The 15103-nt window shown below is 65.8% G+C and overlaps 2 protein-coding genes across 2 annotated transcripts; one reads left to right on the forward strand and one right to left on the reverse strand.

The window, feature by feature from the left end:
- Positions 1-1169: 1169 nt before the first annotated feature.
- LMAN2L (lectin, mannose binding 2 like) lies at positions 1170-3719 on the reverse strand (the record flags this gene model as incomplete). Its single annotated transcript, XM_086631038.1, has 4 exons — positions 3584-3719; positions 3379-3497; positions 1836-1953; positions 1170-1252 (listed from the first exon to the last, which is right to left on the reverse strand). Coding segments are annotated over exons 1-4 (456 nt in total), but the record flags the coding sequence as incomplete, so codon positions are not given.
- A 534-nt stretch (positions 3720-4253) lies between these two features.
- Positions 4254-12944, forward strand: CNNM4 (cyclin and CBS domain divalent metal cation transport mediator 4). Its single transcript, XM_086631024.1, has 7 exons — positions 4254-5688; positions 8998-9141; positions 9219-9356; positions 10015-10184; positions 10306-10405; positions 11812-11993; positions 12555-12944. Exons 1-7 carry the CDS (start codon positions 4254-4256, stop codon positions 12762-12764), a joined length of 2379 nt encoding a protein of 792 aa, XP_086487150.1. The 3' UTR covers positions 12765-12944.
- The last annotated feature ends 2159 nt before the right edge of the window (positions 12945-15103 follow it).

A 15103-nucleotide genomic window follows, 5' to 3' on the forward strand; every position in this document is an offset into this window, starting at 1 on the left:
TTCCCTCGAGAATCAGACAATTCCTTTTGCCTTTCCAAAGGCCAGAGAAAGCAGCCAGGAAGGCACACACCGTGCCGGCACCGTTTCTCCATCTCTTCCCTTCCGCAGTGCTGGACCGGAGGAGAGCAGCCCGCTCCGGTCGCAGACTGCACTGGGAAGCTGGACACCCCCGTTGCACTGAGAATTCCTTTAAATAAGACCCGCTGTGCATCCCTTCACCCCACAAAAGCGGAGCTGCTGCCTGAAAATCGACGGGATCCATCCAACACTCGGCTAATCCTCGAGCGCTGCCGGCTAACGTGGTGCCCGGCGGCTCGGAAAGGCTTCCGCGGCGCAAAGTCCGAGTTGCTTTGGATGTTTGAACAGAAGCCAGGAGTTAATGTTTGCTCCGCAGCTCCAAGGGCAGGGTGCATCCCAGCTGCACCCTTTTGTCTCTCTCCCCGGGATGAACGGGGGTCCTGTGGGGCAGGGGGACTGGCCCCAAGGTCTTGGGGTAAAATGGTGCCTATTTTTTAAAGGAAAGCTGGAATTAAGAGAGTCTAGCTTTGGGTTTTGGAGTGATAAAAGCGATTCCAGCACCAGGGTGGGAAGGACCTGGTTTGAACTGCCTCTGCACTCCCTGCTCCGTAGGAACAGACACCAGTAAGCCCCAACCAACCAACAGCCGCATGGAAAACACGCGCCTTCCGAAGCGGCAGAGCGCAGTTGTGCTTCATCCCTGAGAGCAGGGACAGCCTCCCACCAACTTGCTGCCACGATACAGCCCCAGTGCCAGGACAGCTCTACTCGAGGTTTACAAAGTCTTGGCACAGCTTCACCTCAAGCACTACGTGCTGGCAGCCTGCAGAAAGCAGAGGAGCGCGGAGCTGGGACCATCAGCTGGTTTCCTCCTGCTCTTGAAACCCTTTTCCCTGGGTGAAGCTGACCACAAAACCACCCTGCAGCTTCTCACATCCCTGAAAAGTTATTGCCTCCCTAGGAAGAAAAACCAACCACGGAGAGGACGCAGAGCAGCATCTGGTCCGTGATCCAAGAGCTCAAAGCGGATCGCGCCGCGCCAACGAGGAGCTGCCTCGGTGGTGCCACGAGCTGTGCCCTCAACGCGGCCCGTGCCGCTCTCCGCGGGCAGCTGGCAAGCTGCACGGTCCCCTTTCTCCTTCCTAGCTCACCTCCTGCTGCTTCTCCTCGTTTGGGTAGGTGTCCACAAACACTCCCAGGCCCAGGAAGTTATCCTTGCTTCCAAAGACAGGTCCTAGAAGGAAAGCGAGGCCGGGAATAGGGTGGCAAGGCCAAGCAGGTGTTGCCAGGGGTTTGTTAGCCGTCCCTTTGTGCTGTTCTAGCGGGTAACGAGGCGGCCTCGAGCAGTTAATCCCGTCAGAGGGCTGGATTAAATCCCCAGCCCTTTGCCACTCAAGGATGGAGCTTCCTCCGCCGTCTGCTTTTTAAGGAGCTCACTCACAGCCCAGGAGGCCCCACACATCCCGTTACACCACCCATCCCGAGCTCAGGACAAAGCAATCCCATATCCACCCACCCCTGAGCTGACTCCAGCTCCCCAGGACCCCCCAACCCCCCTAACCCAGGGTGCCAAGGCTCCGGCGCAGCCTCATGCGTGGGCATCACACTCCCTCTTGGCCCGCCGGGGCGAAGGAAAAACAGCCCTAAGGCCCCAAAACGCTGCAGCTGCCCAGAAATCACAGCGATTCCCCGCCGCGGTTTCTCCAAGCGAGCCCACGGACCAGAGAGAAGGTGCCCCAAGAAAGGCGGCACACGGTGCCCAACACCTTCCCCTGCGGGCAGGGTCTCCACCCTGGCACCTACCGCCGGCGCTTTACCTGGCTGCATGCGGTCCTTGGTGTACCAGATGGCAAAGCCGTCCCCGTTGAGGTTTTTCTTGCCTTGTCCGTGGATTTTAAAATGCACCTGCATCTCCCAGTCCCGCAGGTAACACGGCTGCAAGAGAAGGGGGGAGGACGTGAAATGGGGGTGCCCCTCATGCCAGCACCTGCTGCCTTCCAGCCCGGGACCGTCCCCTGCCCATCGCGACAGCCGGCAGCTCCGCGCGCCGCCGCTCCCCGTTTCCCTTGCCAACAGACCGTGCCGGCCTGTATTCCGGATGCGAGTAAGAATAATTAATCCCAAGGGACAGAACTCAGCAGAGGGAATTTGTCATTACCCCAGGCTACAAAAAGCCAAGGAACCGATTCCCATCTCACCCTGTTCCAAGGCAACGGCAACTCCGGCAAAATCAGTAACTCCGACCGGGAAAAACGCGAGCAGGAAGAGCCCGAGGAGCAGCTCCAGCTCCTTAATTGCTGATGAGCCAATTATTTCTTAAGCGACCAACAAACCCCCCGCGCTAACAGGCACGTGGCACAACGAGCTCGGAACAGCCGGGCTCACGGTCGGCCAGTGGATTCGCTCGGAAGCCGCAGCGTTTCGCGGGAGTCGTAAACGCGAGCGGAAAAAGAACCCCCTCCCCCCCCTCAGTATTTTATAACAATCAAACTTGAGCGTGACGGGTGGCTCCTGGTATCCTGGGGCGTTTTCCAAACCACTGTAGAGCGGTGGGGGCACGAAACCCTCAGGATTTCAACCCCGGATTGAAATCCAGTGGGAATTATCAAGGAATGAAAGGCAGCTTTGCTGCCTGCCGGCTGGTAGTGGTCCCAAAACAGACCCCCACAGGCACCCCAACCCCCCCCGGGGGGGGGGCTCAGCCCTTGCAGGGATTGCCACGCCGAAGGCTGGAAGCTAAAGCACTACTAGTACCCCCAGCTTGAAGCCCCCCTGCCCCCAAACCGCCCCAGTGCCACCCCCCATGGCCCTCCCCTGCTTCACTCAACCCCCCCAGCCCACTCCCCACAGTTCCCCCCACCGCCTTGGCCCGGACTCTCAAACCCCCCCAGTCCCAACACTCCCTGTGTCCCCACAACCCCCCCAACCACCCCGCACCCCCCTCCCCATAAACCCCTCACACCTGCTGGCCTAGACCCCATTTGGCCCAGCCCTGCCCAGGCCCCCCGACATCCCCACCCCAGCTCAAACCCCGTTTGCCAGGCCCCCAGCCCCCCCCCCTGTGCTGCCCATACACCCGCACCCCAAACCCCCTTACTCAGGACCCCCCACCTCTCCTGCCTCAGTCTCCAACCCCCCCCCCCCCAACACCCCCATCCCCTCTCCTGGCCCCCAGTTCCCCCCACTCCCCCCAAACTCCACTCCCCCCCCCCCCAACCTGACCTGTACCCGCTCCTCCTGTCCCCCCCCCACTATCCCACCCCCACGGGAGGCACCCCACGGCCCCGACCCTCTCTCCCAGCCCCGCCAGTGCCTCCCCCCGGCCCGGGCCCCCTCCCACCCCGCTGCCCCCGGGCTCACCACTCGGTTCCAGACGGCTCCCTGCTTGCTCTGCACGTCGGGGGTGAGGCGGATGTACTGAGTCATGACCATGGCGTTGCCCAGCAGGTCCCACAACCCCGAGCTGGCCGAGCCCACACCTGCGGCCCACACGCACCGTCTGCACCGGGCGCCGGTACCGGGTCACGGGCACCGTCCGCCGCCACCGCCCGCCCGCCCCACTCACCCTGGTACGGCTTGGAGAGCGAGTGCTCCCGCTTGAGATGCTCCTCCGTCTGCTCGGCCCGCGGCCCGCCCAGCCCCAGCGCCAGCGCCACCGCCAGCAGCGCCAGCCCGGCCCGCCACCGGCCCGCCGCCGCCATCTTCCCTCCGCCGCCGCCGCGCCGCGGCCCGCCTCGCCCACCCATTGGCTGGCCCGCCCGGCCTCTCCGCCTGCCGGTTGGCCGAGAGGCCTGTCTGTCAAGTGAGAGGCGGGGCGCGCACGGCGGAGCGATGGGCAATGTAGTTCCAGGTGCCTTAAAAGGGCCGCGCCGGCACTTGGAACCGCTCCCGCAGCCTGAATCCTGCCCCCTGAGGTCCTAGTGCTCCCCCCGCTCAGGCCCTGCTGTCCAACGCACCCCTCCATCCCGTCCCACATCCATCCCCCCCTCCCCCACATCCCCTCCAGGCGACACTGCGCTCCCCTCCCCCACCAACCCGCGCGGTCCCCACTCTGTCACCTCCACGCTGCCATCGCCCCTTTAAGGCGCTCGAGCCGCCAGCGGTGGGCGGGGCGGGGGTGCGGTGCGCGGTGCGTGACGCGCCCCCCCGCGGCGGGGCGGGCGGGGCGGGGCGGAGGAGTGGGCGTGGCTTAGCGGGTGACGCTGCCGCGCCGGCGGCGGCCGCGAGACACCAACATGGCGGCGGGCAGCGGGCGGCGGCGCGACGGTGCGCGGGGCGGCGGCGGCGGCGGGTCCCCCCCGTCGCCTCCCCCGCTGCTGCCGCCGCTGCTGCTGCTGCTGGCGCTGCCCGGCGGGGCGGCGCCGTCCGGGGACAGCGTGATCGTGGGGATGCGGCTGGAGGAGAGCACGAAACCGGCGGCGGCGGCGGCGGCGGGGGGGGGGGCGGCGGCGGCCCGCGGGCCCATCCGTGTCACGGAGGGCAGCGAGGTGCTGCTCCGCCTCTACGGGCTGGGGCTGGGCCCGCGCACCGGGGAACGCGTGGCCTTCGCCGAGCTCCGCCCCGCCGCCAACGCCTCGGTGCCCAACGGCACCTGCCCGGAGCGCTCGCAGGACCTGCTGGTGCAACCGGGCCCCGCCGAGCCCCGCAGCACCTCGGCGCTGCTCCGCGTCAGCGTCCGGGCCCTGCGCAAGGACGAGCGGGCCAAGACCTACGTGCTGTGCTCGCAGCGGCGGCCCGGCCAGCCCTGGCTGCCCCACGACGGCCCCGACGGGCGCATCGTGGTGGTGGAGGAGAAGAAGTCGCTGCTGCCGCTGTGGCTGCAGGTGATCCTGACGGGCGGGCTGCTGGCGCTGTCGGGGATGTTCAGCGGGCTCAACCTGGGCCTCATGGCGCTGGATCCCATGGAGCTGCGCATCGTGCAGAACTGCGGCACCGAGAAGGAGAAGCGCTACGCCCGCAGGATCGAGCCCATCCGCCGGAAGGGGAACTATTTGCTCTGTTCGCTGCTGCTGGGGAACGTGTTGGTTAACACCACCCTCACCATCCTGCTGGATGACCTCATCGGCTCCGGCATCGGCGCCGTCGTCGCCTCCACCATCGGCATCGTCATCTTCGGGGAGATCGTGCCCCAGGCGCTCTGCTCGCGCCACGGCCTGGCCGTGGGCGCCAACACCATCGTGGTCACCAAGTTCTTCATGCTGCTGACGTTCCCCCTCTCCTACCCCATCAGCAAGCTCCTCGACTGCGTCCTGGGCCAGGAGATCGGCACCGTCTACAACCGGGAGAAGCTGGTGGAGATGTTGAAGGTGACGGAACCCTACAACGACCTGGTGAGGGAAGAGCTCAACATGATCCAGGGGGCCCTGGAGCTCCGCACCAAGACGGTGGAGGACGTGATGACTCCGCTGCACAACTGCTTCATGATCAACAGCGACGCCATCCTGGACTTCAACACTATGTCGGAGATCATGGAGAGCGGCTACACCCGCATCCCTGTCTACGAGGACGAGCGGTCCAACATCATGGACATCCTCTACGTCAAGGACCTGGCTTTCGTCGACCCCGATGATTGCACCCCCCTCAAAACCATCACCAAATTCTACAACCACCCCGTCCATGTCGTCTTCCATGACACCAAGCTGGATGCCATGCTGGAGGAGTTCAAAAAGGGTGAGGGGGCCAGGGGGGTGCTGCTTCCTCCTCCTCAGAGGAGACCTATGGATGCCGGAAGCAAAACTCCAGGGAGTTTTGCCCTCCGTGGCTGGAGCTGCCCACGCCGGTGCTGCCTGGGGTCCCCCCGGATGTGCCACGGAGGGGACTGGGCTCCCCGGGACACGCCGCGGTGGCGCTGGGGACGGGCAGCGCGGCACCGCACCGGGGGCAGCCGCTCAGCGCCCGCAGCCGCCCGGGCTTCCGGGGTTTGGTGCGTAACGGCGCCGTGCCCGCGCCGGGGAGAGAGAGCCGCTGCTTTACCGGCGGCGGAGCAACTGGTGCTCAGCGCCAGCCTGGAGGAAACGCTTTGGGAATGTTTATTTGCTCCTTCTTTTTAATTATCGGCCCCGGAGGCCCTTGAGCAGCTGCTGGAAAATTGCTCGGCTCTCTGGTTTGGGCTTGGCTCCCTCCTCCAGGCCTTTCCCCGCCGTGGGGAGCGGCGAGCGCCGCTCAGTGCCGGCGCCGCTCTGCTTCCCGCTCACGGCATCGGGGCACCTAGAACGGAGAACGGGAGGAGGAGCGGGACTCGGGCTGATCCCACCGGGAGTGGGAAAGGCTGGTTTAGCTCCCAAGCAGGATTTGACCTGCCCAGAGTCCTCACCCAGGGCTTTGCCGGATCAGGCAGGAGACCCTCTTGCCCTCCCGGCTTCTCGCAGCTCCCGCCGGTGCAGGACCGGCCGCCCGCGCCTGGGCTGGGATCAAATCAAGAGCCCGGCTGTGCCAGGTGATGCCAGGCCAGCCCTCAGCCGTGCGTGACCTCGCGCTCTCCTCTGGCTCCCGTTACACGCGCCCGGCGGAGCTTTGGGCGCATCACGAGGACCAGACGGTTTGCTGCGGTCAAGGACGTTTCGGGGGGGGTGGGGGTGGTTCTTCCCGAGATTTAGGGGATCCCATAATTCCTCCTGCAGCCAGAGCTTGGTGCGAGCGTGGGCGAGGGTTTGGGAGCTGGTGGGTCCAGGCCCGGCTCATCTTTGGGGGTAGGTGGGAGACAGCAGCTCTGCGCCCGCCTCCCTTTGCGCCCGTCCTTCCCTGGCACCCAAAAATATCGGCACGGGGGTGGTTCCCCTCGGTTGCGGCTCGGTGTCGCTGGTGGTGGCGGCGGTGCCGACGGGGTCTCATTGTCTCGGAGCTGCCTTGATGAGTGGAAAAACTTTTTGGCAAACGCTTCTCCTTCGGTTCTGGAATAACAGGAGCGTGCACGGCTGTCCTGCTCGCCCCCGTTTCCGAAAAGTGGCGGTACAGAAGCGGAGTCCGCTCGCCACCGGAGTTATCCCGGCTGCTGGCACCGGCTTTCCCTCCGGCAAATCCTTATTAAAGGATTTAAAGCACGCTCGTTCCGGTTACAAAGCCGCCCGTGTCCTGCGCGGTTGTTTTTCCATCTGTTTTTCCATCCCCTCTCTGGGTCAGGAGTGGCGACTCGTGGAGCCGCTGCCCGGGCTGGTTTTGAGGTGCCCCCCTGCGCCCCGTTCCGCGTGGATGTGGCACTGCGGCGAGTCTCTGCCCTCATCCCGCCGAGCGGGGCCCGGAGACATGCCCAGCAAAAGGATAAAGAGGGAAAAAATCAACTGGCTGCACTTCCGATCGTCCGAATCGCGGGGCTCGGTCGCTGGAGCTCTCCTCCCGCTGCCACGGGCACCGGCCTCGGCGCAACGGCTCCCGCAGCGGCATCCGGCGCTCGGCTCGGCGCCTCTTCCCAACTTTCACCTGGCAAACACCCGGTGTGAAGCTTTGGATGGGGAACGATGCCGCCGGGATCTCCCTGCCGAGCTCGGGGTGTCGCTCCCCCTCCTTGTGTAGGCGCCGCCGCGGCAAAGGGGGTCCCGGGGTGGCGCGCGGCGTCCGGCGATGCCACGGCAGCCGGCACCGTGCCCTTTGCTCCGGCGGTTCGGGCTCCCCGCGGCGTGTTTGTTTTGCCACCGGCCGCTCCCCGCCGAGCGGAGCCTGGGCTGCTCGTCCCGGAGCGGAACCTGACTCACCGCCCCGATCCGTTCGCCTCTCCCTGCCTCGCTCGCGCCCGGAGGAGCCGCCGCGGCTTGGCGGGGGGATAGGGGGGTTCCACAGCCCAAGTAGGAATTTTGGGATCTTTTCCCCCACCCTACGCATGGCCTTTTGGCAGGGAGGTTGCCTGAAACGCGCGAGCTTGGCTGAAGACGGAGAACAAGGGGAGCTGCGCGGTGCCCATCCCGAAAATCAGCTTTTTGCCGCATGATGGCGGCTCTGAAATTAAATAGTGTCGAGGAGGGCGGATCGGCGCTGGAGCCGGAGCGGGATGGCGAGTGCGGCACCGTGCCGCTGGCCTCGGGCTGAGCGCGGTGCTCCAGGAGGTAGAAGTGATTTTTTTCCAGACTGCGCCGAGGTTGGGGAGGGAATGTCGCCTTCCTGCGTGCCTCAGTTTCCCCAGGCTGAGGATACCGGTCCTGCGGGTGCGTTGGGCTGGCCTGAGCACCCTGCGGTTTTCCACGCGGCCGCACGGCTCCTTTCCCCGGAGCGGAGGTGGATATTCCTCCGCCGAGGAGTTTTTTCCGGCGGCTCGGCGCGGTTTTGGGATGAAGTGGGACAAACGCTGGTTGACGGAGAGGCTCGGCGGGAGCAAGCAGCTGGGTGGGAGCAATGGTGGCTTCAGCGCGAGCCGGGGGTTGGGATTTGGCTAGGATAAGGAAAACTGCGTCCTGCCGGCATGGAGCGAGGCCGGCGGAGCGAGAGGAGCCGGGAAGGATCTTCCTGGACCTGCCTGCGTGTGGCCAGTGCCAGCCGGGCAGCGGCTGCCACCCTTGGCTCTCTTCCTCTGGATGTTTTGGCTCCGGGATCAGGCGGCCGCTGTGGCACCAGGTGCCCGGAGCGTTTCGTCTGGGATGGGCCAGCCCTGGGTCAGTTTGGCAAAGCCGCTGAGGAAACTGGGAGAGGTCGGAGCCACCGGTGGAAACCCAATTGGTGGCTGCGGAGTTCTCCGCCGGCTCGTGGGCACGTTGCCGGGACCGTGCCATGGTGCCGGCTCCTCCAAGGACACATCCCGTCTCCCGTGAACCCCAGGCCCACACCCAACAGCGGCGCGGGTGCCACCGTCACGGAGTTAATTACTGTCATTCCGCCGGGAATTGGTGCCCAGCCCAGTGGCTCGTTTAACTGGTTTATTGTCTCCCAGTCCAGGAGAGTGACGAGGAGGGACGGGCTGGTCCCGGTGACATCCCTGGGTGCTGCGAGCCAGCGGTGGGGTTCGGGGTGCCGTGGGGGTGGTCTCCCCTCCAACGTCCGCGTGTCTGTCCGCAGGGAAGTCCCACCTGGCCATCGTGCAGAAGGTGAACAACGAGGGCGAGGGAGATCCCTTCTACGAGGTGCTGGGGCTGGTGACGCTGGAGGACGTCATCGAGGAGATCATCAAGTCGGAGATCCTGGACGAGTCGGATACGTACAGTAGGTTTTGAGCCTGGGACCCTCTCCCTTTCCGTCGCGTGCCGGGGTCCCCCCCGCTGATGCCCTGCTCCCCGCAGACGACAACCGCAGCAAGAAGCGGGCGGGCAACCAGAAGAGCAAGCGGGACTTCTCGGCCTTCAAGGACCCCATCAACGAGCTCAAGGTGAAGGTCTCCCCGCAGCTGCTGCTGGCCGCTCACCGCTTCCTCTCCACAGGTGAGGATTTTTTGGGAAGGGAAGTCCCCCATGGCTCCGGGCATCCCTGGGCTCGGTCTGGCTCCCCGGTACCAGCCTGGTTGGGCTCCGTGCACTGCCATGTGGGCTCCATTCCCATCCCTCCGTGGAGGAAGAGCCGCTCCGACCGTTTTGTTCCGAAATTACGGGGCGCTTGCCTCTTGTCGTGCTCTCCTGCCCTCTGTCGCCTCCCCCAAAATGGGAAGGGACAAGGCTGAGGGATGCCAGCCCTGCCTCTGGCACTCGGCAGGTCCCTGTCCCTCCAGGATGGTCCTCTTCCCTGGCTGGCACGTGTGCCCCCGAGGCTGGAGCTGGCCTTGCTGTGGAGCTGGTGTTGGGGCTGGATCCGTGGGCTTCTGCCCCAGGGAGGTGTCAATGGGGCCCAGCTTGATCCAGGGAACCACCCCAAGGGACGAAGTGGCACGTGCCTTCGTCTGGAGGGTGGCACGTGCCTTCGTCTGGAGGGTGGCACGTGCCTTCGTCTGCAGGGTGGCACGTGCCTTCGTCTGGAGGGTGGCACGTACCTTTGTCTGGAGGGTGGCACGTACCTTTGTCTGGAGGGTGGCACGTACCTTCGTCTGGAGGGACAGGAGAGGGACAAGGACTGTGGCTCTGACCTCCTTTCCCCTCTGCCCTTCAGAGGTGCCGCTCTTCACCCCCAGCTTCATCTCGGAGAAGATCCTGCTGCGGCTGCTCAAATATTCCGACGTCATCCAGGAGCTGAAGTTCGATGAGGAGAACAAGAAATCCCCGCGCCACTTCCTCTACTGCAAGAACAAAGCAGCCGACTACTTCATCCTCATCCTGCAGGTACCCGGGCACAGGGTGGCATCGTGGGGTGAACTGGCACTCCGGGAAGGCTGCGATGGAGGGGGTCTCATCCAGCCTGGCGCTGTGGCACGTGGCTTACGGACCATCTTCTCCTTGGCAGGGCAAGGTGGAGGTGGAGGCTGGCAAGGAATGCATGAAGTTCGAAGCGGGAGCGTTCTCCTACTACGGGGTGATGGCCCTCAGCTCCTCTCCTGTGTCCGGTAAGCACCCCCCAAGCGCCTGGGTGCCAGTGTGGGCAGAGCCCTCCCACCCCGATTTAGAGCTGCTGGTGGGAATAGGAGATGCTGGAGGCTCCGGTGCCCCCCAGGCCGTGCTAGGGGGCTGCGTGCCCAGCGCCTCGCCTGGCACTTGTCCTTGGGGAGACACCTGAGCGTGTCTGGCAGAGGATTGCTGCCCAGGCCAGAGGCTGAAAACCCACTGCCCCGCTTTCAGGCTGCCCTCCTGTCGCTGCCAAGCACTTCGACTTGACATTGTGGGGTCACCAGTGCCCGTCTGCGGGCACCGTGAGGGGCAGAGGTACCCGCAGCTGCCCTCTCCTTTGCCCAGAGGCTTCCCTTGACCTTGACCTCTGCGTGTGTGTTGTGTTGTCTGTCTCTGCCCTAGCCCTCCCAGCCCAGCCCCGGCGCCCAGCCACCAAGCGAGGGTTTGCCAGGTTGCCAGGTAAACGGTGCGGCTGCATGGCGTGCCAAACCCTGCTGTGCCCGCATTAACCCGCCCTGTTGGGCATCCTCACCCCATTAATGCAGCACCGGGTGTTCTGTGCCCCACGCCGGGCCGGCTGCTCGCCGTCTCCAGTCTCTTCCCGCACCGTCAGCTTTCTCCCCCAGCATCCATGTGCCTCTTGGAGAAGGAAAGGTGGCTCTTGCCCTGGCACGGGCTGTGCCGTGGGGCTGGAGCTGGGCAGTGCCACTGCCCGGTGTTGCCCGGCCCCGCTGGCGGTGCCGATAGGGTCCAGCACACTCCGATTCTTCCCGGCTGCCTTCGCCGTGGTTACGGCAGAGGAGCAGGGGGACGGTGCTGGCTGGGCAGCCCGGTGTGGCGGCTGTCCCCGCGCCGGCCGGCTGGCGAGGAGGTGCCACTCTGCCCGCTGCTGCATGTGGTTCCTGTGTCACCCCGGCTTCCCGAGCACGTCACCGTGCCCCCCTTGTCCCCGTAACCCCCACCTTGTCCCTAACCCCACGGAGGGCAACCAGTCCACCAGTTCGGGGAGTCACAGTGGCCTCGGCTGGGACTGTGCCCTGGGACAGGGGCACCAGGCTCCGGGATCCCTGGCCATGGTCAGCGGGCATTCGGCGGGCGACGGGCAAGGATCAAATCCAGCGCTGCCCGGCAGAGCTGGAGGACAGCAGCACCCGGCCACGGCGGGCACAGGGCTGCGCCGGGGTGGACGTGCGTCCCATCGTTCCCTGTCACTGCCGGGCTCGGCGTCCCCGGAGCCTGCGGGATGGGGCTCTCCCTGCCCAGCACACGCCTGGCATCACCAGGGGCTCAGCACCCCGTTAACCAGCAGGCAGAGAGCTGCCAGGCCTCATCCCAGCGCACCGTAGGACCCTCCCCGGGGTAGGGGGTCCGTGGCACGACTAACCCCGTCCCTCCTGTCCCACAGAGATCCGCTCCCCGTCCCACGTCAGCAGCCTGAACCGCTCGGCCTCCCTCGGCTGCCACGAGCGCTCCGACTCCGTGTCCTCCCCCGGCAGCGGCAGCAACAACCAGCTCAGCGCCGGCACTGGCGCCCAGTACGTGGCCGACTTCAGCGTCCGCGCTCTCTCCGACCTCCAGTTTGTCAAGGTAAGGCGGGTGTCCGCCGGCACGGGAACGGGGATGCTGTCGGCAATGTCCTGGCACAGGAACAGGGATGCCCTCGGCAATGTCCTGGCACGGGAACAGGGATGCCATTGGCAATGTCCGGCATGGGAACGGGGATGCTGTCAGCAATGTCTGGCACGGGAGCGGGAATGCCATCGGCAATGTCTGGCACGGGAGCGGGGACACTGTTGGCAATGTCTGGCACGGGAACGGGGATGCCGTCAGCAATGTCCTGGCATGGGAACAGGGATGCCCTCGGCAATGTCTGGCACTGGAATGGGGATGCCATTGGCGAGGTCTGGCACGGGAACGGGGACGCCATTGGCAATGTCCGGCACGGGAACGGGGACACCGTCGGCAATGTCCGGCACGGGAACGGGGACACCGTCGCCAATGTCCGGCACGGGAATGGGGACACTGTCGGCAATGTCTGGCACGGGAACAGGGATGCCATCAGCAATGTCCGGCACGGGAACGGGGACACCGTCGGCAATGTCCTGGCATCATTCCTCACCCTCAATTCTTCTCTCCCCCCTGGCACAGATCACGCGGCAGGAATACCAGAACGGCCTGACAGCCTCCCGCATGGACAGTTGTCCCCAGTCCCCCGACAGCAACGCCCCCAAACCAGACACCGGTTTACCGGAGAAACCGGAACCCTCCGCCACCGCCGACGAGACCACCAGTCTCCTGAACGAGAGGAACTGCCTGAGCCGCCGGAGTAACCACAGCCCCCTGGAAAACTCCATCTGACCCCGGCCCCGCCGGCACGCGCCGGGAAGGACCTCGCGTGCCCGTTTCAGGGACCCTTTCCCCAGTAGGAAACGCTCGGCGTGTTCTCGGTGACGTCGTGCCGGGCGCCGCGGCCGCCGGAGAAGCCCAGTTGAGCTGGAGGAGGCGGTGGGAAACGGCGCTGGGATTTGCTGCTTTCCAAACTGGGTGATTTGGAATTAATTGAACCGGATGGCGGCGGAGACGGCACGGCTCTCCGCTGGCTGCCGCGCCAGCGGCGCTCGTTCAGCTCAGGGTCTCGTCCGCCGCTCCGGCGGGGAAAGCTCCGCCGCAGCCCCCGCCGGGACGGGCGCTCCGGGTGTTTTCGGGGCGCGACGGCGGACGGGGGGGGGGGATGCCTGGGGTGCGGCGTGGCGGCGACGTCTTGTCCTTCTCCTGGTGAACCGGGGCGATGCCACCACCCTTCTCCGTGCCCGTTTCTCTTTCCCGCTGGCCCGGGGGGGGGGGGGCACGCAGCAGCGGGGAGAGCTCGGCAGCAGGCCTGAGGCTGAGGGGATGGGCTTGGCGTCTTCGAGGTGTCTCGGGCACAACGCCGGGCACAACGGCAGCCGAGACCCTCTGCCATGCCAAGAGACACCCCCTCCCCAGCCCCTCTGCTGCCCACCGGTGTCATGAGTTGTGCTGAGGACGGCTGGGACGGCCCCCTCACCCCCACCCCCCCGATGGTTTCGGTGCCTTCCCCCCCGCCATGGGGCATCTCAGGGTATCCGGGACGGGGGGACGGGGATCGGCACGGGGTGGGGGGGTGCAGGATCTGGCTTTTCGGGGTGGCACAAAGCTAGCGACCAAAGTTGTACAGGCAGGAGGGGGCCGCCCCGTGCCCCCCCAACCCCCGGTACCGCGGGACCCCCACATCCCCCCATCACCTCCTTGCGGCAGGACGGGGGACGGGGAGTACCGGCCAGACCCCCCCACCCCTCCCCCAGTCCCCGGAACTTCGTGCCCGGTGGGGGAAGGGGAGGGACACATCCCACCCCCCCCAAAAAAAAAAGCACAAGTTCCCTGGGTGAACTCTGTAAGTTATTGGGAGAAGGTTAATTATTTTTGTTAATCACATCTCGACGATCAGGTCCTAGGTCCTTCCGCGGGGAGATACTAGAAATAATAATAATAATAATGATAATTAATAATAATAATAATAAACCAAGACAAAAAATACCCCTTTTTTTAATTAAATCTTCCTCTATGCAAACTCCCCCCCCCACCCCGCCCGTGGGATTTGTATTTATTTTTCGGATCAGGTTTGATTTGTATAGTGGGGGGGAGGCCGGGCCCGGGGGGTGCGGGGGGGGCCGGGCCTCCCCCTCCCGGCCGTGACACCCCCCGCCCCTCCCCCCGCCGCTCCCTCTCGGTTAGGAAATCGACTGTGGAATTTTATTCGCGGGGTTTTTTTGCGAATTAGGGAATAAAAATCTATATCTGTACGTCGGTCTCTTCCGTGCTTCGCGGCAGGGTGGGGAAAGCTGCAGCGGGCGCGTCTCCGTTAGCGGGGGGGGGGGAACTTCCGCCGCCGCGGCCGCCATGAGGACGCGGCCCCTTTAAATCCTTCCCGAGAGTTGTTTACAGCACGGCGGTGAGGGAACGCCCACGGAGGGGACAGTGGGTGGTGATTGGCTGCACTGCGTGAGGTGGGGCGCCCGGCGATTGGCAGCGAGGAGGAACGGCGGCGGGGCGGGGAGCGCGGCGCCCGGCGATTGGCTGCGAGGCGGGGGCGGGCGCGGAGAGGCGGAGCTACAGGGGGCGAGGCGGTGGCTGATTGGCTCCCCGGCGAGGAAGGTGGGCGGGGCGCGGCGCGGCGGCGGGACTGCGCTGCGGGCGGTGGTGGCGGCCGCCGCTCGCCTCTCCGCGGGCCGGGCCCCGCCGGCACCGGGGCGACGGGCCCCGGCGGCGGCGCCGGTGGGCTTAGGCACGGAGCCAGGCCGGCAGCCGGGCTTCCAGGAGCTGCCGCTGGAGACCGGCGGCGTGTTGCACTTCGCCACGGCGGGCAGCGGCTGGCGCCCGCCTGTGAGGGCGAACGCTCCGACCGGGGAGAGGCTCTCCGCGCCCGGTGCGGCCCCCCTCAGCACCCTCACCCAACGGCACCGGGCTCGGGGCCGCCGCCCAGGAGCTCGGGAGAGGCGAGCGCTCCCGGGGCCGCCCCCCGGTGCCGGCGTGCCCGGCAGCTCCGCCGTTCCCGCCCGCGCGGCAAAGCCACCGCACCGACGGTGAGCGATGAAGGCGAAGGAGATCCCTTCTGGAGGGCGTCATGGAGGAGACGGTCAAGTCGGAGATGCCGGATGAGTCGGTAAGTCCAGTATGTG

Source organism: Tauraco erythrolophus, unplaced genomic scaffold (genome assembly GCF_009769465.1).
Source record: "Tauraco erythrolophus isolate bTauEry1 unplaced genomic scaffold, bTauEry1.pri scaffold_72_arrow_ctg1, whole genome shotgun sequence".
Classification (NCBI taxonomy): Eukaryota; Metazoa; Chordata; class Aves; order Musophagiformes; family Musophagidae; genus Tauraco; species Tauraco erythrolophus.